Source organism: Marmota monax, unplaced genomic scaffold, assembly GCF_021218885.2.
Source record: "Marmota monax isolate L192 unplaced genomic scaffold, Marmota_monax_Labrador192_F-V1.1 WCK01_AAM20220418_F8-fsc00009, whole genome shotgun sequence".
In the NCBI taxonomy this organism is placed as follows: Eukaryota; Metazoa; Chordata; class Mammalia; order Rodentia; family Sciuridae; genus Marmota; species Marmota monax.
The window spans coordinates 23,220,591-23,245,299 of NW_026694710.1; the positions used below are offsets into that span (position 1 = coordinate 23,220,591).

A 24,709-nucleotide genomic window follows, 5' to 3' on the forward strand; every position below is an offset into this window, starting at 1 on the left:
AACAAGTTAGAATAAAAAAAAACAAACAAAAAAAAAGAAAACAACCAGACTGTGGTGCTAAGGACTCTCTTAGAGGACAAGAGCAAGCTAAGGACTTATACAGGAAATTGAAAGAAGTGTATTCTTAGCCACAGACAGGTGGGCACTAAAATAATCATTAATCCTCAGTGGTCCAGTTCTTGGATGCACATTCTGATGTCATCTGAAGGTCACCAGATGTGCTGGGTTCTGCAGATGACTGACTAGGAGCCGTGGACTGTTCCCAGGAACAGGAGTGATGTATCTTTTGCTCTTTTTTCCTCAAATAGTTGACTCTGTATCTTAATCATTTAGCTGCAGCTCTTCTTTAGAACTGAGAATGTTGAGCCCTTGCAAACATAACCCATTTGCAAAGGAGAGTTAACATTAGGTGGCTTTAATTCTACCCTGGATGCCAGTACCTGATGCCCGCTCTGCCTCCGCAGGTGGTGGTGCGTTTCCTGCACCCTTCCACACGCATGTGCTCAGTTCTTATTGTGTGGTGTGTGGTGACGCTGAGTGTGGGTGTTTTGGACACCACGTACATGTCGTGACTGCTCGTCAGGTCTCCAGTTGTCCAGCACCAACAGGGAGCAGGGCCGGTCACTTGGATTCCAATGCTGCCTGCCCAGGGGGACCGGGGACTCCACATGTTGAAGGGCTCATCCTGCAAGTCCCCATGTCAGTCAGAATTGGGGTCCTCAGGTGACCCATGCTTCTGTCCTGAGTTTGGGGACTCCCAGGTCCCCCTCCAGGTTTGTTAACATACGAGGATGCCTCACAGAATGTGGGGATGTCTCTACTTGAGGTCACAGCTTGGTTATACAGGGTGGCCAGGAACCGCCAGGATTAGAGACCCGTGGGGGGCTGCCGAGCTCCTGAGGCCTCCAGGTGTGCCCCTCCCGGCACCAAGGGCGGCCCACCAACCGGAAGACCCCACCCGTGGTCTTGAGGTTTCTGTGGAGGCTTCATGAGTAAACATGATGGATTCCATCACTGGCCATTGGCGATCGAACCCACCTCCAGCCCTTCCCCCTCCTTCCTCTAAGCACGGCCACCTCTGCCTCAGGGGCCCCGCCTGGGTCACTCGTTAGCATAGACTGAGGCTCATTGGAAAAGCGCACCTTGTGAATAGCCAAAGTCACTCCTGTTCCTGGGGACAGTCCTCGGCTTTGGGGGCTCTGTGCCAGAAACCAGGAACAAAGACCCAATATGCCAAGTCCTTATTCCACCCCCATGCCAGGGGTCTAGACCAGGAGTGGAGAGGAAGGCTGAGCGAGACAGTGTCCCTGCCGCAGGGTCAGAGGTCCACTACGGACAGCTTGACCCCACGTATGCCTGGCACTGTGAAGCCCTTGAAGCAGGTGGCCACAGAGGAGGGACGGGAACAGGAGCCCTCCTAAGTGTCAGCGGCTGGCCCACGTGAAGGCTGAGAGGAGCCCCTCTTCCCAGAGGACGTGAGAGCCCAGCCTGGCTCTGTGCGCACAGTGGGTCCTGGTAGATCCTGAAGGGAAGATTCGGGCCCAGCAGACCCAGGGAAAGCGTCTGGGATGGGATGGTCAAACCACGCCCTGCTCGGAAGCTAACTGAATGCAGTGCTCATCGCCAACCGAGGGAGGACGTGGAAACTCCCCTGCCGGGAGGAGTCCACAGGGGAGGTGGCCTGAGGGAGAACCCTGTTCACTGGAGCCCCGAGAGGGGAAACCAATTGTGCTGAGGGCCCAGAATTTGTATATACGTCATTCATACATTATTCCTTTTAATTCTGTCACACCTGCAAGGCTGGATCTGTGATCTCACAGCTGGTGAGATGGGGGCCTGGAGAGAGGCCCTACTGTGCCCAGAGCTGCCCTCTAGGAGCAGTGATTGGAGAGGAGTCTGCTCATGAGCAGAACTGCCATGACGTTGACAGGCCGCCAGAAGAGAGAGGCCCCAACCTCCCTCTCCTCCAGTCCTCCCGTATCCTGCCAGTGGCTCTATCAGCCAGCTCAGGAACCAGCCAGAGGACTGGAGGCCCACATTTGTAGTCCACAGGGATCCAGAGCAAGGCAAGATGGGGGATAATTGAATTAGGGTAAGGGGAGCAAGGAGAGCAGAGCTTGGGGCTAAGGCTTTTTTGCCATCTGTGTTAATCAGCTTTCCACCACTATAACAAAATACCTGAGATGAGCAACTTATAAAGAGAAAAGGTCTGTTTGGCTCACAGTTCTGGAGGTTCTAGTTCATGATTGGTTGACCGTTTACTCTGGGCCTGTGGCAAGGCAGCGCATCATGGTGAGAGCACGGGGAAGAACAAAAAAAATCACATCCCAAGGCAGGAGTGGAAGAGGAAGATGAAGGGCCCCAGCCCCCGGCAGAGCACACCTCGTGACCAAACCCTCCCACTCAGCCCCCTCTTGAACTTTCCATAACCTCCCAGCAGCACCACCTGGGCAATGACTACAAGATTTGTCTGTGAGGGACACTCAGGAGCCAGCATGTAGCAGATCGACTCATTCAAATAGGTCCTCACATCTTCTAGTTTTAAAGATTTTCTTTGTTCATCACCAACTGGGTTTTGTTTGCTTGTTGGACTGTTTTGTTTTTGCAGAAATGATTGCGTTCATTTCCCAGGGATGGCATCACAGACCACCACACACGGGGTGCCTTAGCGTGTGTTCCCCCACAGATCTGGAAGCTGAGGTCCAGACTCAAGTGGCCATCAGGGCCAGGCTCCCTCAGAAGGCTCCAGGGAGAGTCCCCTCCAGCCCAGCCTGCCTTCCATTGGCCATGGTCCTTCTCTGTGTGAACATCGTCCTTCACTCTGGCCTCAATTTCACTTGGCCACTGCTGCAAAGACCCTTTGACTAAATAAGGCCACATCCACAGGTACCAGAGGCTGGGGCTCCAACGTGCAATTCAACTCACAAGAGCGATGCACGCACATAACAGAAAATTCAACACATGACCACACCCCGAGAGGGAAATAAATGCCCCTCCTCTGCAGCCGGACAGGATCATGATTAACACTCTAATATAACACCAGGGAGGATTCAATAAGCACTTGCAATGTCATAGGTATTATTCAGAACCTCTATGTGAATTATTCCACTTAATCTTCAGAGCATCTTATAAGGTAAATGTTATTATCATCCTCATTTTACAGATGGAAAAGGTTACACAACTTGCACGCGATTACTCAGGTGGACCGTTAGCAAGGATCCATCCGAGTGGCCTGACCTCAGAGGGGTGTAGGAGGGAAAGAAGGGAGAGGGAGGAAGGGAAGGGGAAAGTGAGCCCCAGCCTTTTACAACACATCTGTCTGCATTTAGACAGATGATAGACAGATACATAGAATAGCTATGTAAATGGGGATCATTGTTTCTCAATTGTTTCTTCATTATTGACCCCAAGGATGAAAGTTTAAAATTTAAATTTAATGGAGATTGATTTTAATCAAATCACTTAAACTACTTGATTTATATTAATTAACTAAGTGGTTCATAATTTTGATTGTTTAAAATTAGTTTCTCCGTAATTGCATACCAAGAAACAACATTTTTGTCCAAAGTGAGCTTTTAACTTCCACAAGCCACTGTGAGATTTAAGGTTTCTTGCTCCTCCTCTAAACCCAATGTCTACCTCCATGGAAAACATGCACCATAGATAAAGACAGATCCATCTCTGATTCAGACGTAGATTCATTTCTGTGTTTGATTTTAAAAAATCATTCTAAGCCCTGAATACTAAGCAGATAAATTCAACAATGTGATGTGCTGTTGCCTGCAGCCTGGTTGGGCTCCCCAGCTCAGCCCCACACTTGGATGTTATTTTACAGGCAACTTCTGGTACCAGTCTAGATATGGTCAACAATGCTGAAGAGGCCAGGTGTGGTGGCCACGCCTGTAATCCCAGTGACTCAGGAGGCTGAGGCAGGAAGATCACGAGTTTAAAGCCAGCCTCAGCAGTAGCAAGGCACTAAGCAACTCAGTGAGACCCTGTCTCTAAATAAGATACAAAATAGAGCTGTTGATGTGGCCCAGTGGTCAAGTGGGTCTTGGGTACGGAGAGACTTGGTAGGATGAATTCAGGGAGCTCATAAAGGAATTTGTATCAGTTAGTTGTCACTATGTAACAAATAATCCCCAAACCTACTGGGTTAAATCACAGCCTGTTGTTCTTGTTCCCAAGAGTATGCATCAACTTGGTGGTTTTGCTTTTGTGAGTCAGAGTTTTCTGATCTCTGCCAGAATCCTTCTAGGTTCAACCGGCAAGTTGGTCAGACACCAGCTAACTTAAAGTGGGCTCAGTCGTTGGTGTGGCATGGGTGGGGTGACACGGTCACATGTCTGTCATCACCTAGTCTGACTGTTTGTGTACAGAGAAGAAGAGGATGTGTGCAAAACTGCCTGAGCGTAGGCCGGGGGCCTTCTGCTGCATTGTCTGAGCCACAGCAAGTCAGAAGGCCACCCCAGAATCCCAGGGTGGAGAAGGAGACCGTACCTCTCACCGGAGGGGCTACAGAGAACTCTGGTCATTTTACAATCTCCCCAGAAGTTTTAACCCTCCAGTAGGCTACAGGTGACAATAAGGACTCCTGTCACAGAGAGGAACAGCCACCTTTCGTTCAGCTATGTACCCTGCACAATTGTCGCGTGCCTGCTATGGAGCAGGCAACCTCTGAGGCCCAGGGAGGCACTGGTGAACCCAGCACATGAGCACCAAGCCTCTGCCCTCAGGAGAGGCAGGTAACCTCCACCCCGGGAACAGGCAGCACTCTAAAACTGGGATAATTTGAGGAATGTTTGATGAAGCAACCAATCTCAGGGGCCCAGGTAGGCCCTGGGGCAAGCTCAGCACCTTATTATTTTGGCAGCTTCAGCGTATGCTGTTCACTGCCCAGGGTCCGATCCTCCGCCCATAGCTATGCAGGCAGCAAAGCCAATTCATCAGAAGTCAATGCACTGAATGGTCAAATGGCTGGAAGCCAAATCCAAAGAAGAGCAATTTCCTGGATTTACCTTAGTTCTTTTAACAATTCACCAGAATGTGCAGAACTGAGTGAGGAATTGAACGGCTTTAACAGCTGTTGTAGATTTCTGTGAAGCTCTTCTTTTTGTCCGAATCACGAATTCTGCATTTTTTTTCCTCTCCCTAAACCCGGCTGCTCCTCCCCAGCTCCTCTCCCTGGGTCTGAAGGCTGGTGCTCCTGGTGCGGTCCTTGACCCACGGACTCACGGCAGACTCTTTCCAGGGGAGGTGGTGTCAATGTCCACTCTCCTCTGGGGGCTCCCAATCCGTGTCTCCCTGCAGTTTTCTCCTGAATTCTGGACCCAGGTGTCTACTTCCCTACAGAGCAACTCCACGGGAACATCATGTAGGCCCCCAAAACTCACCGTGCCCAATCAGAGACCCCCACTCTTCTCCTTGAATCTTCTCTTCACCTAGCAAACCCCCAGCTAGGTGAGACATGCTGTTCCCTAACTTCATCCTAGACGCCTTGTTCCCAGATCTCTCGTTCCCCACTTCTACACTGGCTCTGGTCTTGAGGTGGCCTCAAAATACCACTCTCAGTGTTTAACAGGGAAACTAACAGATCTCAGTGGGGTACTGAAATTAGTTCTCTTCATCATCACCACCACTATCATCATCACATCATTACTATCACCTCCAGCATCACCATCACCTCCACCACCATCATTGCCTCCATCATCATCACTATCATCACCATCATCACCTCCGACATCACCATTATCACCTCCATCATCACTATCCCATCATCGCCTCCAACATCACCATCACCTCCACCACCATCATTGCCTCTATCATCATCACTATCATCACCATCATCACCTCCGACATCACCATCACCATCATCACTATCCCATCATCGCCTCCAACATCACCATCACCACCATCATCATCACCACCACCACCTCCATCATCACCACCATCACCAGCACCATCACCACGCCCTGTCTTAGTCTTTTCTGATTTCCATAGAAAAAATACCACATACTGGTTGACTTAAGCAACAAACAATTATTTTTCATAGTTTGGAGGCCGGGTGTCCAAGATCAAGGTACCAGAAGATTCAGTGTTGGGTGAAGTCTGGCTAATGGGTGGTGTCTTCTTGCTGTGTCCTCACATGGCAGAAGGAGCGAGGGGGTTCTCCAGGGTTTCTCAAAAGGTTATTAGCACTGTCTATGAGGACCCCACCCCATGACCTACTCACCTCTTCCTGCCATCCCACTGTTGGTTAGGATCTCAACATTTGAGCCTCCGGGAAACACAAACATTCAGTCCATGACATCCCACCATCCCCACCATCATCACCACCACTGTCACTGTCACCAGCACCCTCATCACCAGGCCGTTCACAAGCACCTATGCTCCAGGCATGGTGCCACATACTTCACCTGCGTTATCTCCCTAACGAGAAACCCAGGATCAGTTTACGGAGACCATGGGGCTCTCCGCTTTGTTTGCCTCGGCTGGTGGTGGGAGCCCCTGGTGCGGACCGCAGGCTGGCACGGGTGCTGGAAACAGCCGTGAGGGCAGCGTTCCATTTCTTCTTTCATGGTTTTAATGACCCAGCTCTTGTGGGAGCCAGGGATCAGCATTCACCTTGTTTTAATTTATACCTTTCCAAGTGAGATGTGATTACATGATAATGATTCATTTCTCTGATGTGTCAAAAATCAACTGCTAAAAATGGAAATGTGGCCCATCGCCCTCACGAGCCGTGCGTTGATGATCTGCTAATCTGAGGAAGGCAAGATTCACGCTGCTGAGTACTTGGAGGGTTTCTGTCTGTCTCCCCATATTGGCCACAGTATGACCAGCATTGGAAGGAGATTGAAGGCACCAAAACCTGAGTCTTAAAGGGTACAAGATGACTTTGGGATGGAGACTTGGTGGCTCTGAGTCCACTGGCCTCCATTTGAATCCCCCAGGCAGGGACAGTGTGGTCTTGACTGTTCTTACCTCCCTGTCATCAGTCTGTCACAGGCAGGATGGGGATTAAGTGAGACGCCATAATGAAGTGAGTGTAAAGTGCCACTCCCTACATATGCCATGTGTCCTTCAGATCTGCTCCCTTCTCCTCCTGGGGACAAGTACCGACAATCGGCACTGTGACCACGGTCATGGGTGTGCCGTTCACCAAGTAGCCAGGTCTGGCTGGTTTTCCAGCCCCGGTTCTCAGTTGCTTGCTCACCTGAGCCAGGAAGCTGGGCATAGGCGAGAGACAAAGTCGTGTGGGCTTTCTGTTTTAGGAGTTTGGACCCTTGTTCACGTCACCTTTCTGGCACCTGTCAATGAGAGCCATGCAGGTGGAACAGTCCCGGGGAGCTCCACATCCAGGCAGGGAGCTGGGCGACAGCCACATTACAAACAAATGTGAGCCAGGTCACAGCAAGTCCCTGCAGGGGGGCATGCTCAGGAATCCAGTGACAGAACAGAGTAGTAAGGGAGGGGGGACATGCATTGTAACTGACCAGGAAATGCCTCCCTGAGCCTGTTTGCACCAAGATCTGCAGAAAGTCAGGAACTGAGTCCTGCAGGCAGCTAAAGGGGAAATCGCCCAGAGAGAAGGAATGACTGAGGCAGGAACCTGCGGGGTATGTTCTAGAATGGTGCTGCCCAGGAGGGGTGAAATGAAAACCACCCAGGTGACATTGCAGTTCTAGTAGTTACATTAAAAAATAAACGTGCAAAAACACTCTAAGTATTTAGCCCAGCATACCCAAAACATTGTCACTGGAGCACACAGAAAACATCTCTGCTCCAGGCTTGGTCCTGGGAGGCGGTGCGTACCCTCACGCAGACCTCAATTCCAACCAGCCACGTTCCAAGGGCTCAAGCAGCAGCACGTGGGGCTCGAGGCTGCCACACGTGATGGTGCAGGTCTAGAAGCAAGGACACCTGGAGTCGGGTAGGCAGGGAGAGAGGGAAATGAGTCAGAGAGCAGGAGGGACCCGTAGCCGCTGGAATCCAAGTGCAACAGGACACGACTGGAGGGCTTGAATCCAAGGCCAACTCAATCCAATTTCTATGTCAAGTGGTGCCCGTGGCTGCGGTGCGGCAGGACTGGAGGCGTGCTCAGAGTGCACTGCACAGGAGAGTTGTGCAGGGACGGGTGGGTGGGGGCTAGCAGTGCCTTGGTAGTAGTCCCAATGACGCAGCCTGTGACTGTTTCATGAGCAGGGCTGTCACATGCATCAGGGCCCACACCTGGGGCTCAGTGAGTAACTGTCCTCGTGAGACAGTGTCAGCGCCAGGACTGGGGCTCTCCCACGCCACAGTCCCTCCCATGCTGACCTGTCCATCAGTGGTGGCAGATCTCCAAAGACTGTCAAATACCCAGTCAGCTCCCATTCCCTGTCTCCTGGAAGAGCAGAGAGCTCACCCCAGCCCCAAGACATGGAGGGAAAGGCTCCCCTCATTACTGGTGAGACCCTGGGAAGGCCTTCGCTCGAGGGCTCTGAGCCATAGGGATGACGTGAGGACCCCTGAGCGCTGCGCACAGTGCCTGGTACAGATGGTGGCCAGGGAGTGGTAATCCCTGTCCTCTTTCCTTCCCCTTATTAGGCAGGTGTAAGTGCATTCTATAGCAGCACAAATGATAGATTCAGAGTTCTGGAAAGAAATGGTTAGTGGTCTGATCGAAATTTGTGGCTTTCTTTTTTCTGAAATGATGAGCATGTGACAGTTGCACGACGCTCCTGCATGACTGACTGGGACCTTCTGCCACAGGCTTTCTCCACCCAGCATTGTCTGGGCATTTTTGGAGCCAAAAGTACATTGTCGTGGGTTCTCACCCTGGGCACTCTGCCATGTTGCACAGCCCCCTGGCCTCTACTCACTAGCGGCCAGCAGGACTCCCTGCCCAAAGTGTCTCCAGACATCACCAGGTGTCCCTGGGGTCAAATCCACTCTGGTGGAGGATCCCTATCAGCGCCACCTGGCTCTGCAGAACAAGTACCAACTTGGACAGGACCACCTGGCTCCACCTCGCATTTGCTGTGTGATGTGGGGCAAGTTGGTCCCACACCCTGTGGTTGTGATTCCCAAAGTAGCGCGGAGAAACACCAAAACCAGGGAAGCCCACGTGCTGACGCTCAGCTACAGAGGCAGACCACTGGGCCTCATGTCCCTCCCCTGGCTCCACACCAAGAGCTTTCTAAGTCACTGTGTCCAAGACACCTGGATCACCAGGACGCCCCCCTGTCCCCCTGAGCCTTCACTCACCCACATCTGTGAAGTCCTTATTGCCATGTAATGTCACAAGTCCACCTGGCCTGGGGACGAGCACATGGACCCCGGGGGGAGGGGAAGGGGCTTCATCTGTCCAGCACAGTGTTCTCTCTGTGCTGAGTGTATCAGGGGAGGGGAAAATGGGCCTGGGTGATGGCATTTCTGCTACTTGGTCCTTTCCAGATGAGAAGCTTCAGCCAGTAGAGGAATTATTGGCTGTGTCCTCTCCCAGCCTTGGACTAGAGAGCCAGGACCTCACTTAATGGCTCTGTGACCTTGGGCAAGTCAGTTCACCTCTCTGATCTGGGCCCCACCTGTAACATCAAGGGCCATAAAAAGCACTCAAGAAGTGGCAAGGATCGTGACTTCCTGACGCTGCAGCTCAGCTTCCTGAGGTCGGGAGCACTGGCCCTGCTGGGTTGCCCTGTGCGGAGCAGAAGCCTGGCTTCGAGCAACTGTCCCCAAGGATGCTGAGACTTGGAGGCCCTAAGGAAGCACAGGCCCAGGTGCTGAGGCAGGAACTTGCCTGCAAGCTCTGGAGATGCTGGAGCGTGGGCAAGACAGAGATGTCCCCCAACCCTCACAGGTTCTCAGTTGGAGTGATCCCTAGTAACAAATGGCAGACTAATAAGAGAAAAGCCAACAGAAGCTTGTTAATATGCGTGTCTCACAGACACATGGGGGACACTCAAGGCATGAGTCGTTCTCAAGAAGGATCTTTGAATTCCAACTTCAACAAAGAACAGGAAGTACTCAGGGAACTGGCAAGATGAAGGGAAAGGGTCACAGCAGCAACTGTGGGAGAGCAGAGGCAGATAAAGGTTAGGGAGCACAGCTTGTGGACACGGAGTCCTCTGGCTTCCCCAGGCCAGGCCAGGCCATTTGCAGTGGTTACCCGTTGCTCTCCGTGGGGGGGGTGGGGGGGTGCCCTCTGTCTTTGTGAGTCTGCTTTAGGCACGTAGAGGGAGCACGGGGGTCTCTCACTCCTGCCTCCTCTTAGTGGATTTCAGTTCAGCAATCCTTCCAGATGCTCTGTCCTTCTCCCTCATATTTTGGGAAGCATAGCCTGGCCTCCAAGGAGAGAGAGAAAATGAGAGATGAAGTTGGAAGGACGGTGGGGATTGATGGAGGGCCTCGCAGCTCCCTGGAGAGGGGCTGGGTTGGTTCTCAGGGCTGAGAAGCCACTGGGAGTGTGAAGAAAACCCTGCACCTTGCAGGTGGAGTCGCAGCCACAGAAGCATCAAAATGCAGCGATTCGAGTTCGACCACAGCCAGTCAGGAAGATGCCGAGGCAGGAATGGGTTCGTAGCATGCAGCAGAATTTGCTGGGAACTTTCTTCTCCACCTCTCTGAATCTCGGCATGGCTGGCATATCGAGCTCCTGCCCCTCCAAGCTCCCAGATCTACTTCACATTTGAACCAAAGAAAGAAGAAAGATGATCGTGCCATCCATGAAAGGAAACCAACAGGAGTCTGTCGTGAGCGGTAAATGCAGACACGACTCCTCTGCCATCCCCGTCCTTTTGTCCTTTGCTGCTGGCAAAGGAGCCCGGGATCTAGAGGCAGGAGACCCCGCCGTGACCTGTCTTCCCCCACTCACAAGTGGCCAGTACCTCCGGGGCCCCTCCAGGCCCCGGAACCTCCGCTTCCCACAGTGAAATAACAAGTCTTCATTCATGACTGGGCCACAAAGAGGGACTTGACAAGGCACGAGAAATCGTTTTTGTGTGGATATTAGAGTCCATAAAAATAGAGGCCCCAGTTGGAGAATCTGAAGGAATTCCCTACTCTGACTCCGCCCCAGCCCACAGTTACACCTACCACGAGAAACGCCAGCAACGGACCTTCAGGAAACTGAAAAGCCACAGATTGTAGGAAAACATGGTCTTCCCAGCCTTGACTGTGGCAAATATATAACAAAATGAGCAGGAAAAAAATAGTCTTTAAAAAAAAAACTTAACTAGTAAAGAGGATTTTGAATGTTCCCAACACAAAGGAATGGCGAATATTTGAGGTAGTGGACGTGCCAGTTATCCAGTCTGATCACCGCACACTGCACCCCACAGTCTGTATGGTCATTATGTCAATTGAATTTTTAAATTAGATTTTTAAACACCGTCAATGCAAACAAGCAGCCTTCTCCCAGGGGGAAAGCAGTGGCCAACAGCAGCCAAACCAGGAAACATACCACAGGCCTTAGAGACTGGCAGCTGATAAAGGGTGATTCCAGCACTGTGTGTCCTGTCTCCACTCTTAGAGGACACCACTGGTCAGAGGAGGAGACCCATGGAACCTCAGAACTCCCCCGAGAAGCCCGATTTGGAGGGCGAGAACAAGGGAACAACACGAGTGGCAATCCAGGGGTAAGACTGAGAGAAACCTGACTGGCCACAGCCTCTCCGGGGCCCTGGCTGGCTGTTTTCCAAGACTTGGTCCTAATTTGAGGAAACCAGTTAAAGCCCCTGGAGTGGAATCCACCCCGAACCATGTGGAACGGGTTCCAGCACAAGTCACCCTACAAAATCTCAGAGGAGAGAGCAGAGCCCAGGCCCCCAGAAAGGTGTGAGCGGCCGCAGCCTGGCCTCCTTCCACCCCAGCTGCTCCTCTCGTGGTTCACAGACGCGGGGCTGGGAGGCAGCCCCCCACCCTCACCCTGTGACTTGAGGGGGGACACACAGCAGGCGATTGGGAGAAAGGGCGTCAGAGACGAGTCATCTGCCATCCACTGACCCTGAGCCCTGCTCCAGCCCACAGTGGCCCTGAAGCAACATGCGGGGACAGAGGTGGCCAATGCCCTCTGTGTCACAAGTCAGCTGCCATACTGAGGTTCAGCGGGGAAGTGCTGTGGAGTCTCCCCAGTGGACGTCCAGGGAGGTGGCTCTCCAGTTCCCACCCGCCAGGGCTCCAGTCCAGCTGGGGGTGCTGCAAGGTCCCAGCTCTGCTAGCAGCGTGGCCACTGGAGGTGTGACACAAACACCTCCTGGCATGACACCTCGGCATCGCAGGACCTGGAGGCTGGTTTTAGCCCATCTCAATGTGTCACCGCTGTCCTCACACATTTGGATAGACACCTTTCCCCCTTTATTAGAGCATCATAGTTACACACGGTAGCTGGGCTCCTCCCCACAAGATCACCCACGCTGGAATCTGACCACCGCTCCTCAGTCCCGGCTCCTCGCTGCCTTCCTCCCACCCAGCCCCCTCCACTCCGCACATCTGGCCCTTGCTTGTCCATTCATCAGTCCTCGATGAGTCCGTCCACACACTTATGAAATCCCCCGTGGTGCGTTTCTATAGGCACGTGACATTAGTTTGTTCAGTTTGCTCTGCACTCCCTCCCCCTCCTGTCCCTCCTCACTCCTCTCCCTCCCTCTCCACAGACCCCCTCCTGGCTTCTTTCCCTTTCTCTAGCTTCCGCGTGTGAAAGGAAATGATTGACCCCGGATTTTCTGAGTCTGATGTTCTCTGTTTCCATTCATTTGCCAGCAAACGTCATGATTTCATTCTTCTCTCTGGCTGGGTGAACTCCACGGTGTATCTACCACATCCTCTTCGTCCATTCATCTCCTGACAGGACCCTGTCTGGAGCGTAGTTAGGCTACTGTGAATCGTGCTGCTGTGAGCACTGAAGTGGCTGTAGCGCTATAGGACGCTGAGTTTAGTTCTTTTGGCTAAACACTGAGGAGGGGGTAGCTGGGTCATATGGTGGTTCTATTCCTGTCCTCTGAGGAATCTTTACTGCTTTCCAGACTGGCTGTACTAGTCTGCAGTCCCACCAATGACATAGGAGTGTACTGTTGTCCCCACATCCTCATTAACATTTATTATTTGTATTCTTGACAACTGCCATTCTGACGGGAGTGAGACAAAAATCTTAGGGTAGTTTTGGTTTGCATTTCCCTGATTGCTAGACATGATGAGCACTTATTTTTATGTATTTGTTGGACAATTGTGTTTCTTCTTTTAGAAATGTCTGTTTGGTTCTTTAGCCCATTTAGTGATTGAGTTGTGTTATTTTGGGTTTTGTTCTGTGTGTGTGTGTGTGTGTGTGTGTGTGTGTGTGTGTTTTAACATTTCTGAGTTCCTTATGTGTCCTGGCTGTTGATCGGAGGGGTAGCTGGCCAAGGTTTCCCACATTCCTAGGCTTGGCCTTCACACTCCTCACTGTCTCCTTTGCTGGGCAGAAGCATTTTCACTGGATGGAATCCCATGTATTGATTCCTGGTTTTACTTCTTGAGCCTTGGGGTCTTGTTGTGGAAGAGGTGCTGCACCTATGTGCTGGAGTGTTGACCTGGTTTTCTTCCAACCCTGCACAGTTTCTAATTCCCAGATCTTTGATCCATTTTGATTTGACTTCAGTGCAGGGTGAGAAAGAGGGATCTAGTTTCACTCTTCTACACATAGATTTCCAGTTTTCCCAGCGCCATTTGTTTAAAAGGCTGTCTTTTCTTCAACATCTATTTTGGGGACTTTTGTCAAGTATCTGAGGCTGTAAGTGTGTGGGTTTGTCTCCGTGTCTTCTACTCTATTCCATTAGTCTTCATCTCCATTTGATGCCAACGCCATGCTGTTTGGCCACTACAGCTTCATGGTATAATGTGAGAGCAGGTGTCGTGATGCCCCCCACATCGCTCTTCTTGCTCAGGACAGGTTTGATAGATATCTTTAAGATATGGAGTTCGCTTTCTACGTGGCAAACTGCATAGCCGATAGTCCGAATCGTGAACATTTAGTAAATATTGATGGTATATCTGACGCCTATCAAACATGCCAGGCAGTGGAGTTGGTGCTGGCCCAGGGGTCTCACGGTTAATGGGTGATGGGGTGATGCTTCACCTGGATCACCTGTGACTTGCAGGACAGAGCAAAAGCCCTGGACAGGGGCCAGCCTGCGCTGCTCCTGGCTCTGTGGCTCTGGGTGCTAGGTGGGTGCCCGTGGTTGAGTGCGGTGCTCACACAGGAAGCTTTGCCTCCACGGGCTGATGAGTCTCTGAATCTGGCCCCTTGCTCTGCCTCCACGGCCGCCATCCCCTCCCTCCTACAAAAACCATAGCTAAGCTCCACCTGTACACCCTCCCCTTTCCCCAAAGAGCAGAGATCTCCACGAAATGCACAGAGCACCTCCGCCCCAGGTGGAAGCCCTCAATGGTTTCCTCCAAGAGCAAAGCCCTCTCCTGGGTCTACAGGAAGCTGCTCCCTGGCCTGGCTCACCTGGGCCACTTCAGCCTGTTCCTGTCCACTTCCTTCAGGTGTCCAGGCAGATCCACCCAGGCCTGGACGTGGCCCCATTTTTTCACCCCAGGGCCTCTCCCTCCCACCCCTCCACCTGGCGAGACCTCCATGGATCTTCACGTGTCCAAGGTCACCTCCCAGGGCCGGGCACCTCCTCCAGGGGGCACATCGCACTTCGCACTTATTCATTCTCTCTATTCCTGACAAGAAACAAACCACTCTGCCCCCTCCTCCACGAGGGAGTCCACCAAGGGAGGGGCCTTGCTGCTCTTGACCCAGCTCCCCAACCAGAAACAAGCACGGAGAGCTGACAGAAGCCCAGAGTCCAGCCCAGGGATTTCTGAGCTGTGTCCCCTAGAGCTTGGTAAAGGTCCCTCGGGGGACCCCTTCCGCCACCCACCCTGCCTTGTCTGAGGAGCGCCAAGGTGCAGATCTGATTGGCAGAGTGGCAACTCCAACTGGGGGCCCAGGGGTACAAACAGGACCCCAGATCCACGGAGCAGGAGGTGCCGTTGGGGAGGGTCCAACCCAGGACGGCAAATGGCGTGCATGCAGGTGGCTTAGGTTGCCGTGGTATTGGAGAGGTGGTGAACATCCTGCACGGACAGTCTCTGGAAATAAGGAATTGTCCCACCTTTAGTGTCAATGATGTCGCCATCGAGTAACACTGAGCTACAGGGCCACTCAGGAACAGGGGACCACCTCACCCCCAGTCAAAGAAGTTAAGGAGCACAAACAGGAACCAAGCTGGGCGGGGGCGTCGCTCCTCGCTCAGGTAGGAATTGGCAGGTGGAAACCCGAGACTTGGAGGCCAGGGTCTCAAGCCTGTGTTCTGACTCAGCTACCTGGGAACTGGGTGACCTGGGGCAAATCTAGTGACATCTCTGGGCTTCAGTGTTTTCACCCAGGGGTATGGCAGCCAATTCCTGCCTAAGTTATTCTGAAGATTAAATTGGAAACATCCTGACACAATAAACAGATGGTCCCCAACCTACCAGGGTTTGACTTTTTGATGTATGAAAACGATATGTACTCAGTAGAAACTGTACTTTAAATTTTGATCTTTTCCTGGTCTAGCAATATGCAGTGTGGTATTCTCTCCACATGCCTGACTGTGTGCTAATGCAAGAGTTCTGAGCGCTTTTGAGGCAGACTACCCTAAGCCACCATACTTGGTAGTTCGGGTGTGCAAAATGCATTTTTGACCGGTGCTGCCTTCAGCTTACAATGGGTTTATTGGGACATAAAAAACCCTTTGTTAAGGAGCACCTGGACTCAGTGATAGTCGGTCGTGTTCTGTGTATCAGACTTACACCCGTAGTTCTCCATTTCTGATGGACCGTGGCTTGACTGAGAGGGCATTCAGAGAGCCGAGAGGATGGTGGGTCTCTCACTTGGATGGTCAGAGGAAGGTCTGTGGGCGTCAGAGCTTCCGTACCAGGGATCGCCTCGCTGCAGCACCCCTCCTAAGGCCACCCACCAGGGCAGGGCTGGCTTGCTAAGAGAGCAGCCCCTGGGGCGTGGGTGGTCCTGCAGCCTGCCCTGGGGAGGAAACTGGGGGTCTGCCTGCTCAGGTGATTGATCCGGTCCTGCCTCTGACGTTGCAGGGGGCATCCCGTTCATCTTGACTGGCGAGTTCTTCCAGCAATCGCAGCGGCCAGCTGCCTTCATCATGGCGGGCACTGTCAACTGGCTCTCCAACTTCGCCGTCGGGCTGCTCTTCCCGTTCATCCAGGTTGGTTACAGAGGCTCGGGCCTGGGAGCCCATCTGACTCTCAGCCTGGGAGGGGTGGTCAAGGGCACAGGTGGCTCTCTCCTGCTCCTGCTGGTATCCCAAGGAAGAAACTGTGGCCTGGAATTCCCGTCTCCCCTGTCCTTCTCAAGCTGGCCCTCCTGGCTGGGGTGGCCTGGGAAGGCGGGGCCACTCCCTGCTGAGGGCGTGCGGGGAAACCTAGATGGACTCTCGAGCCCACCACTTACCTCTCATGTTTGCAACGTGCCCATCCCTGGGCTGGACATGATAAGGGCAGTGCACACTGCGACCCTGCCGTGCATCGGCCTAAACATAGCTAATGGGCCACCATCCCAAGGGCGTCAGTGATTGGTAGAAAATGCTCGTATACTTAGAACTGAGGTAGCAGTCCTCCTGGGCAGGTGGAGCGTCTACACATCACTCACTTATTAATTCAGCAGATATCTACCGAGCCCCTGCGCTTCAGGCCGTGGGGATGGAGTAGGAACAAAGCTGTGTTACAAGTCCTGAGCCAAAGGGAGGCAATGGAGACAGAAGTGCCACTTGAGAAGGGGTGGCCCAGGAAAGCCACTCGAAGGAGGTGGCAAGGAGCAGAGATGTGAGTGCAGTGAGGGAGCAGAGCAGTCCTCACAGGGAGTGACAAAGTCCAGGCCAGAGAAACAGACGTGCAAAGGCCCTGAGGTGGCCTGTGAAGGAACAGCAGAGGCTGAAATGGCTGGAACAGTGTGAGCAAGGAAGATGGCAGGAGCCTGAAGGAGGGAGGTGACATGAAAGATCAGGACGCTAAGGGTGCTGCGCAGAGCAACAGCCAGCAGCATCTGCCTAAAGAGGGTGAGGCTCCCTGCTCCAATGCCCACCAGGGCTCCCTGCTGCCCAGACAGCCGGTGACATCACCTGGTGAGGCCGCCTGGAGAGGGCGAGACTCCGGCAGGATCCTCTGAGAAAGAGCCACGGAGCCTCCCCAGGGGCCGTCTCCGGCAGCTCCTCCGAGCCCCGTTCTCGTCTGCCTTACTAACACCAAGCCCAGTGCAGCCCCAAGGCTCTGCTGCCAGCAGGGGGACCGAAGCCGGCCCCAGCACTGCAGCCGGCCTGAGAGAAGCACCCTGCACTGTCCCAGGGCAGTTCCACGCCCCTCACGTGGGGCTGACCACTACTGTCTGAGGCCCTTGGGGGCGGGCAGGTGAAGAGTCTTGCAGTACCTCCAGACCCAAACGGCCGCTTCATTTCCCACCAGCACCGACAGCCTCTTCATCACCAGCGCTTATAGAGCACTTGCTGTGTACCCGTCACGCCCAGCCCCTCAGTGCGAGGAGGTGACTGGGGGTCGGGTCTGCCCAGGTGATTGATTTGGTCCTGCCTCTGGTCCTGCTGGGCTTGGTGTTAGTAAGGCAGACCCGACCCCTGTCAGTCCATGGGACAGACCCAAGGTCAGGCTGGGAAACGGCAGAGCCTCTCATCTTTACCTTCCAGACCAGGGAGAAAGGAGCCCTGGGCCAGGCCACAGGCTGCCCCATCTCAAATCATCACAGGCCAGGGAATCATCCCTCTGCATCCCTCATGGGGCCCCTGTGGATACTGAGTTCCTTGAAATCCTCAAATTTATCTATGTACCTCTCCCAGAGAGGCCTCCAGCTGCAGCTGAACTGACCTCCACTGCACAGAACTCAGATCTGGCCGGGCACAGCCCGCCACGGCTGCCCTGAATAGTGACACAGTGCAGTGTTTCCCGTGGGGTCGCTTAAGACTCCACAGGCCTGGGCCCCAGTTTTATGCTCAGTTCCATAAATTCTGCAAATGCTCCTATCTCAGCCTGCACAGCTGGATTACCTGACAAGGAAGAGGTTGGAGAGAGGACAGTGACCGTGAATTGAGCATTTATTAGGTGCCATTTGTCATGTGTACTCACCTCACCGTGTGGCCAGAGTTTCCTTCCTCTGAAAACCTGATCTTTGCCATCCGGTTGCTTCTCAACGCTTTCAAAGTCGCCCCAATTAGCACAAGTGCCAACTGAGGGTCGGTTTGTTCCCGGGGTTGGGGGTCCGTGGGGATGTGTCACAAGCTGGCAGGTCAGAAGTCCAGCAGCAGAGTCCGGAAAAACATCCAGGTCCCTCCTCCTTCCTGTTCATAGGTCAGATGTTCTGTGTAAGTGAAAGCTTCCAAACTCAAAAAGGAGGAGGGTACAAATGGATATGCATACGATGATTCCAGGTGTATTCAAGGCCCACGTGTGAAGAGTAAGACGAAAAATCCAACAGGAGACAATGCACAGTGCCGGGGGGCGTGTAGGGGAGCCAGGCTAGAGAAGGGCAAGATCCCGAAAACACAAATAATAAGGACAAAAACGAGGTGTTCGATTTTCAGAAGGAAGGAAGTCTGCCCAGTGAGGATCGGCGTGAGCAAAGGCCCTGCGCACGACAGAGCCGGGGAGTCGTTCCTAACAGCTCACACTGATCAGGGGTTAGTGCCTGCAACATGAAGGAACTCCGAAAGTGAGCAAGAAAAACAGGGTGCTGCTCGAAAGGTGGGGAGAGAAGAAGAAGGGCAATCACAGAAAGGGAGGCCTGACTGGTACCTGGGAGGGAGAAGCGCCCTGGACTCTCAGTGTTCAGAGAAAGGCTGGCCAATGGCAGGCTTCTGCATATCACCAAATTACCAAAGGCAGAAATCTGAACGATGATAAGTGTCGGTGAGAACACAAGGAAAGGGGACCCCTGTGCACTGGTAAGAGAGGACAGTGACCATGAATTGAGCATTTATTAGGTGCCATTTGTCAGGTGTAGTCACCTCACGGTGACCCAGCTGAACATCCATCTGCTCTAGGCCCCGAATCCACCTCTGATACATACCACGGGGAACCTGCAGAGGTCCATGAGATGGAATGCACAGAACATTCACTAGTCCATCACTCGTGGCAGTGGGGACCTAGAGGTGGCCTGGGTGGCCATCCAGAGGGGAAAGCCCGAGCAAAGCAGAGCAGGTGCCCTCTGCAAAGAGACTCGGGCAAGGAGCAGCCAGGAGTCGGATACCCAAGGCGCCTACTCCACCCTGCATGCAGGGGAACCCCGTGCCGGGAGAGCAGGGCAGAGTGGGTCGCAGCCCATGAGCGGTTGGTGCAAATGGAAAACACACATGAATCAGTATCGCGGATTTCCATAAGGAGATAGATGATTGACAGACAGACAGAAACACAGGAAGAGCCCGAGCTTCCTCCGCTGGCATCTGGGGAGAGGTGGAGGCGGAGGTGCTCCCACAGTCCCCACCCTGTGCCTTGGAGCACTGCGGGACACCTGTGGGCCATCGTGCCAGGGACACCAGTGCTTCCTGGAGCATCTGCACTTGGATGACACCATGCACTTCCTCGGGGATCCTGACCCGGTGCTTAGGGCTCCTTCCCTCGGCTACTATCCGAGGGTGTCTGAGCGGGTCCCTGGGAGCAGGACACAATCCTGCCTCCTAGTTCACAGAAGAAGGGCCATGTCCCTCAGGGGATGGGGTGCATGGGGCTACACAGGGAGGTAGTGTCTGATGGGAGAAGGGAGAGCGCTGGCAGAGCCCGGGGCTGGCAGAGCAGCGTCCAGAGAACTTGGAGCATTGATGGTAATTCCAGAGGGAGCACAGGGAGGTCAAGGCCAAGGACAGATCCTTCAGGCCTTGAGGACCTGAGAGTCTCAGGGTTTATCGGGGGACTCTGGGAAGCTGCTGCAGGACTCCAAGGCACGATCTGTTTCACATTTTTTAAAGATCTCTTTAGCTGCTAACAGGGGCTGGATTTGGGGAAGCTGCTCACTCTTGGAGTGAACAACGTGTTTATCACCATAAAACCAGGTGGTAGGAAACAGATCGGTGCTTATTCTGCGTCTAGGGCAGGGGGAGCATTTGCCTGGGAAACAGCGCAGAGCATTTCCTGCACTGGGAGATGGTTCCATATCTGGATGGAGGTGCTGGTTCCACAGCTCTGTGCTTTTTTCCAAACACAATGAAATTCAGCCCTAAGATCTGTGCATGCCACTCTACACAATTTCTAATTTTTTTAAATGATATATATTTTTTAAATGTCACAGAGTAAAGTCATCAGGACGTAACAGCTAAGATAGCAGAGAGGGAAGAAGCAGTCCAAGGTGATTTCCAGGTGTCCTGGGCGGGTGGGAAGAGGGCAGGGCTTCTGCTGGGGACGGTCGGGGGAGGGGCAGCCTTGCTGGGGAGGGAGGAGGGGAGGCCAGTGCAGGCAGGGTTGCTAATGTGGCCTCCAGCAGGCCACCGCCTGGATGTGTCTACTTCAAAGGCAACTCCAAGATCTTTAGTCTACAAATGACAGTGGCTCAGGAACCTCAGTGCACACCAGAGACGTAAGCCAGCATTACCATCCCTGCTCCCTTCTGGCCAGCCCATGAACATCCTAAGCCGCAGGTCTGCTCTGCCCATAAAACAGGAGAACACACACCTCACAGCTGCCTGCAGATGGAGTGAGCCACTGGCGTTTAAAGCTTTTGACTTCCCATCAATCACTCATGGCAGTACAAGCACTGACTCCTGCAAGAGACCAAGTGAATCACCAAAAGCCAAGGTCAGCCCTTGTGGGGAGTGGAAACTCAACAGAGGAATTTCAGTTTAGTCACATTGTGACAATCTAACAGGACTTTCCCTACCTCCATGTGTCTCCATAGAAGTCCTCCGATTCCATCCAGGCATCCTTCATGCAAAACAGTTATTAAGTATGAAGCAGGCACTGTCCACGGCTGGGGGACACTGGAGGGAGAGCAGGTAACATGGATCCTCACATGTGGATCCTCACAAGCAGGTCTTAACCAGCTGTGATGACCTGGGGCTGTGACTGCCGGCGGCTTCCAGAGGGGCTTCAACACACCCACCGGGCGTGTAGGTGAGCCTTTTCCACTTTATGGAAAAGGTCTTTTTGTCAACCTGTCAAAGAGGCCTGCAGGGTGCACAACGTCACTGACCTTGCCTCTGCAGGGCCTCCTCTCAGCTGAGAAGTATCTACTGCAGGGTGGCTCAGCTTGCCAGCCTGACCTCTCCCCTGCTGTGGACCGATGGCTTCCGTGCCCCCACTCATGTGACTAACCCCAATCCCTAATGGGATAGTATTTACAGGAGGGAGTTAGGTTTCTATGAGGTCCTGAGGGGGGGTCTCATGATGGGATTAGTGCCCTCATAAGATAAAGGAGGACCAGGCTCACCCCCTGTCTCTTGGCCACGTGAGGACCCAGAAGGCAGCTGCCCACGAAGCCAACAGGAGAGTCCTCACCAGCGAACTGAGCTGGCTGGAACCCTGACCTTGGACTTCCAAGCTGCAGAATTTGGAGAAGATGAATGTCTGCTGTTGCCAGGCACGGTGGCACAGGCCTGTAACCCCAGTGACTTGGGGGCCTGAGGCAGGACGATTGTGAGTTCAAAGCCAGCCTCAGCAAAAGCGAAGCGCTGAGCAACGTGGTGAGACCCTGTCTCTAAGTAAAATACAAAATAGGGCCGGGGTGTGGCAGTGGCCAAGGGCCTCCAAGTTCAACCCCTGGTACCCACCTAAAAAACTCTGCTGTTTAAGCCACCTAGTCTGCAGTATTATGTCATGGAAGGCTGACACCCTACCTCCTAAGTATAGTGGAAATGAAGAAATCAGGACACCTCTGAAAGGTGGAGAGCAGATGACCCATGGAGGACACCTGGCCCAACCTGCACCCAGGACAGCGCTGCAGAAAAAGGGGACTGGCCAGAGAACAGAGCAGAGGAGTCCCCAGCCTGCAGGATGACGTGCCAAGCACACTGCCACAAAGTGCTCCGAGACACGATGCCGGGGAACTGCAGACCCTGGAGTTAAAAAGAAACCCCTAAACGTGTTACATGGGGAAACCTGAGAAGAAATGGCAGCACCGAGGCAGCTCGCCTCTCCTGGCCAAGGCTGTCCCTGGGGAGCTGGGGGCGCTGACCTCAGAGTCTTGAGAGGAGAGTGTTCCGAGGTTGGAGTATGAGCCTGGCCAGGGCAGTCTCCAGGGTGAGAGCAGGGAGGGGGCAGCTCAGAAGCCAGAGGCCGCCGAGTGTTTCCCTCCCATGGTCAGCGAGCCGAGTCCTCTCTACTGGTCCTCTCCGTGTGTGTAAGTAACTTAGCTGGACACGCCATACCCTCAGAGCCTGGCCCACAGGTGCCAGCTCACTCTGTGTTCACGTGACCTTGCCGTGGTGTGTAGCCATGAAGGGAGGGATCTCTCTCCCCTTCTTATAAGGGCACCAAGCCTGTCAGCAGGACCTCATTTAACCTTACTGCCCTTCCAGAAGCCCTCTCCCCTAATGCAGTCACTGGGGTTGTGGCTTCAACACAGCAATTGTGGGGAGGGGCACCATTCAGCCCCCAGCAAGAGGGAACCTCAGAGGCAGGTTGATTCGCTTGCTCATAGTCACCCACTGAGCACCCAAGCTCTCCACATGCTGTGCTGGGCACCAGGCCACCGGGCCGAGCAGACGTAGACCTGGTCCTGCTGCCCTCGGGAGGGTTCCATCTGGCAGGAGGCCATCCTGGATCAGGCGCACCCTGGGAGATCACTGCAGCCTGAAAGGAAAGAGGGGAGACCCAGAGGGATGATGACAGGGGGCCTGGTTCAGGGAGCAGGGCAGGCTGCCTGGAGGACGAACCCGGGAACCAGAATGAGGCAGAGGAATGACAAGGGAGGAGGCAGGGAAGGGGTCACAGCAAGTGCAGAGGCCCTGAGGCCCAGGAAGCAGTGTGAGGCGGCTCTAGGAAGCCTCAGTTCCTGGGTGGGGTTCCAGGAAGCCTGCAGGGGGTAGGGAGACCCCAGGGGGTAGGGAGACCCCAGCCAGAAGGGGCCTCCCTCCCGGGAGCAGTGGGAATCGATGGGAGGTGTGAGCTGAAGGAAGGCTGGCGTAGCTTGTGTTTCTGAAAGCCCCTTCAGCTGCAGTGTGCAGAACAGTGAGAGAGGCCACAGGGACAGGGCCACAGTGGAGAAGGGACAGGTCAGCGATGAAGTGGGCGCACCGCTGATTCTGGAAAGAATCATCTATTGAGATGGAGCCTTCTACCGTCGTCACCCTAGTGCCAGTGTCTGTGGTCGTTCTCACACCACGAGGGCAGGGCCGTGTGGCCCTGACCAAGACCATGTGGCCTGCACAGAACCTTGGCCCACCCCCGGGCTAGACTTCCAGAGTGGACATGAAGCCATGAGAGGCTAGACCAGGGGGCAATTAAAGAAAGGACTTGAGGAGGAGGCCCCACGTGGCTATCGAAGGTGACTTTCAGGTTCCCGTTGGCAGACTCCATCCCCATCACTGTCCTCTACCTTGTGCAGAGCCCCAGATGGCAGTTACTGGAATGGCTGGGACACACTACCAGGAACTCGCGCCAGAGTTGTGAAGGCTTAAATGTGAGGTGTCCCCAAAAACCCATGTGTGAGACAAGGCAAGAGGGTTTAAAGGTGAAATGAGCCTTAACCCGATCAGTGCCTCCACCCAGTCAATAAGGATTAACTTGATGGAAACTGTAGGCAGGGGGCCTGTGGCTGGAGGAGGTGGGCCACAGGAGGTGTGCTTTGGGAGTGTATATTTTGTCCCTGACTCACTCTCTCTCTCTCTCTCTCTCTTTCTCTTTCCCCGCTCCTGGTGCCATGTTCTCAGCTGCCTTCCTCGGCCACACACCTCTGCCCTGATCTGCGTCACCTCAGGTCCTAAAGAACAGAGTAGGCCACCTGTGGACTGAGGCCTCTGAAGCAGTGAGCCCTAAAATAAACGTTCCCCTTCTTATTGTTCTTGTCTAAAACAAGAGCAATTCACCCCCAAGTGTCGTGGTGAGCTCTGGAGACCCGGGAGGACTGACATGTGCCCCCGGCCCCAGGGAGCTCTCTGCCAGGTTGTGACAGCCACAAACAGTGGGCCATTGACGCAGAACACTTCCTTGTTCTTGACAAACCGATTCAATGGCTACTGCTAAATTTTACCCAGAATCACATGAGGTTATTATTTAGTTACCTCTAGAGAAATTGGTTTTCTGTGACCAGGTTTCTGGGCAATGCCCACGCCCCTCCCCTGGGCCCACCCAACACCACGGATCTATAGAGGAACCCGGGGTCTAATTTGTGGGAGCGCCTGGCGACATTCCCAGCATGCATTTCTCATCTATTTTTCTTCTTCGTGGAAGTTGTTACATTTTCACGCAATTCAGATGAAAGGGAGTAGAAAAAAGCTGAGATTTGTCTTTAATATCCAGGAACTTTGCCAAAATTGCCTTTTATTTTTAGCATAATTTGACATTATACCCTATTTTGAAAAGAAATGTTCTTCTTATAATCAGAGAATATGGAACATTTCATGACCGTTTCTAATAATATAAAAGATATTTTTTCAGCAGAAGTAAAAGAACTACAGTAATAGTTTTTATGTAAGAGGGGAAGGGAGAATGGGAAAGAGATTTCGCCTTGGCGGGAGGACCAAGCGGCCACCCCAGCGGTTCT

General features: G+C 53.3%; 1 protein-coding gene across 6 annotated transcripts in view; it reads left to right on the forward strand.

The window, feature by feature from the left end:
* The window catches only part of Slc2a9 (solute carrier family 2 member 9), a 146,713-nt gene that overhangs the window by 116,376 nt on the left and 5,628 nt on the right, over window positions 1-24,709 (forward strand). For all 6 annotated transcript variants that reach the window (XM_046423531.2, XM_058572412.1, XM_046423530.2 and 3 more), the window contains one exon: window positions 16,096-16,223. In XM_046423531.2, the coding sequence (XP_046279487.1) occupies window positions 16,096-16,223 (128 nt within the window). The remainder of the gene's footprint in view (window positions 1-16,095; window positions 16,224-24,709) is intronic.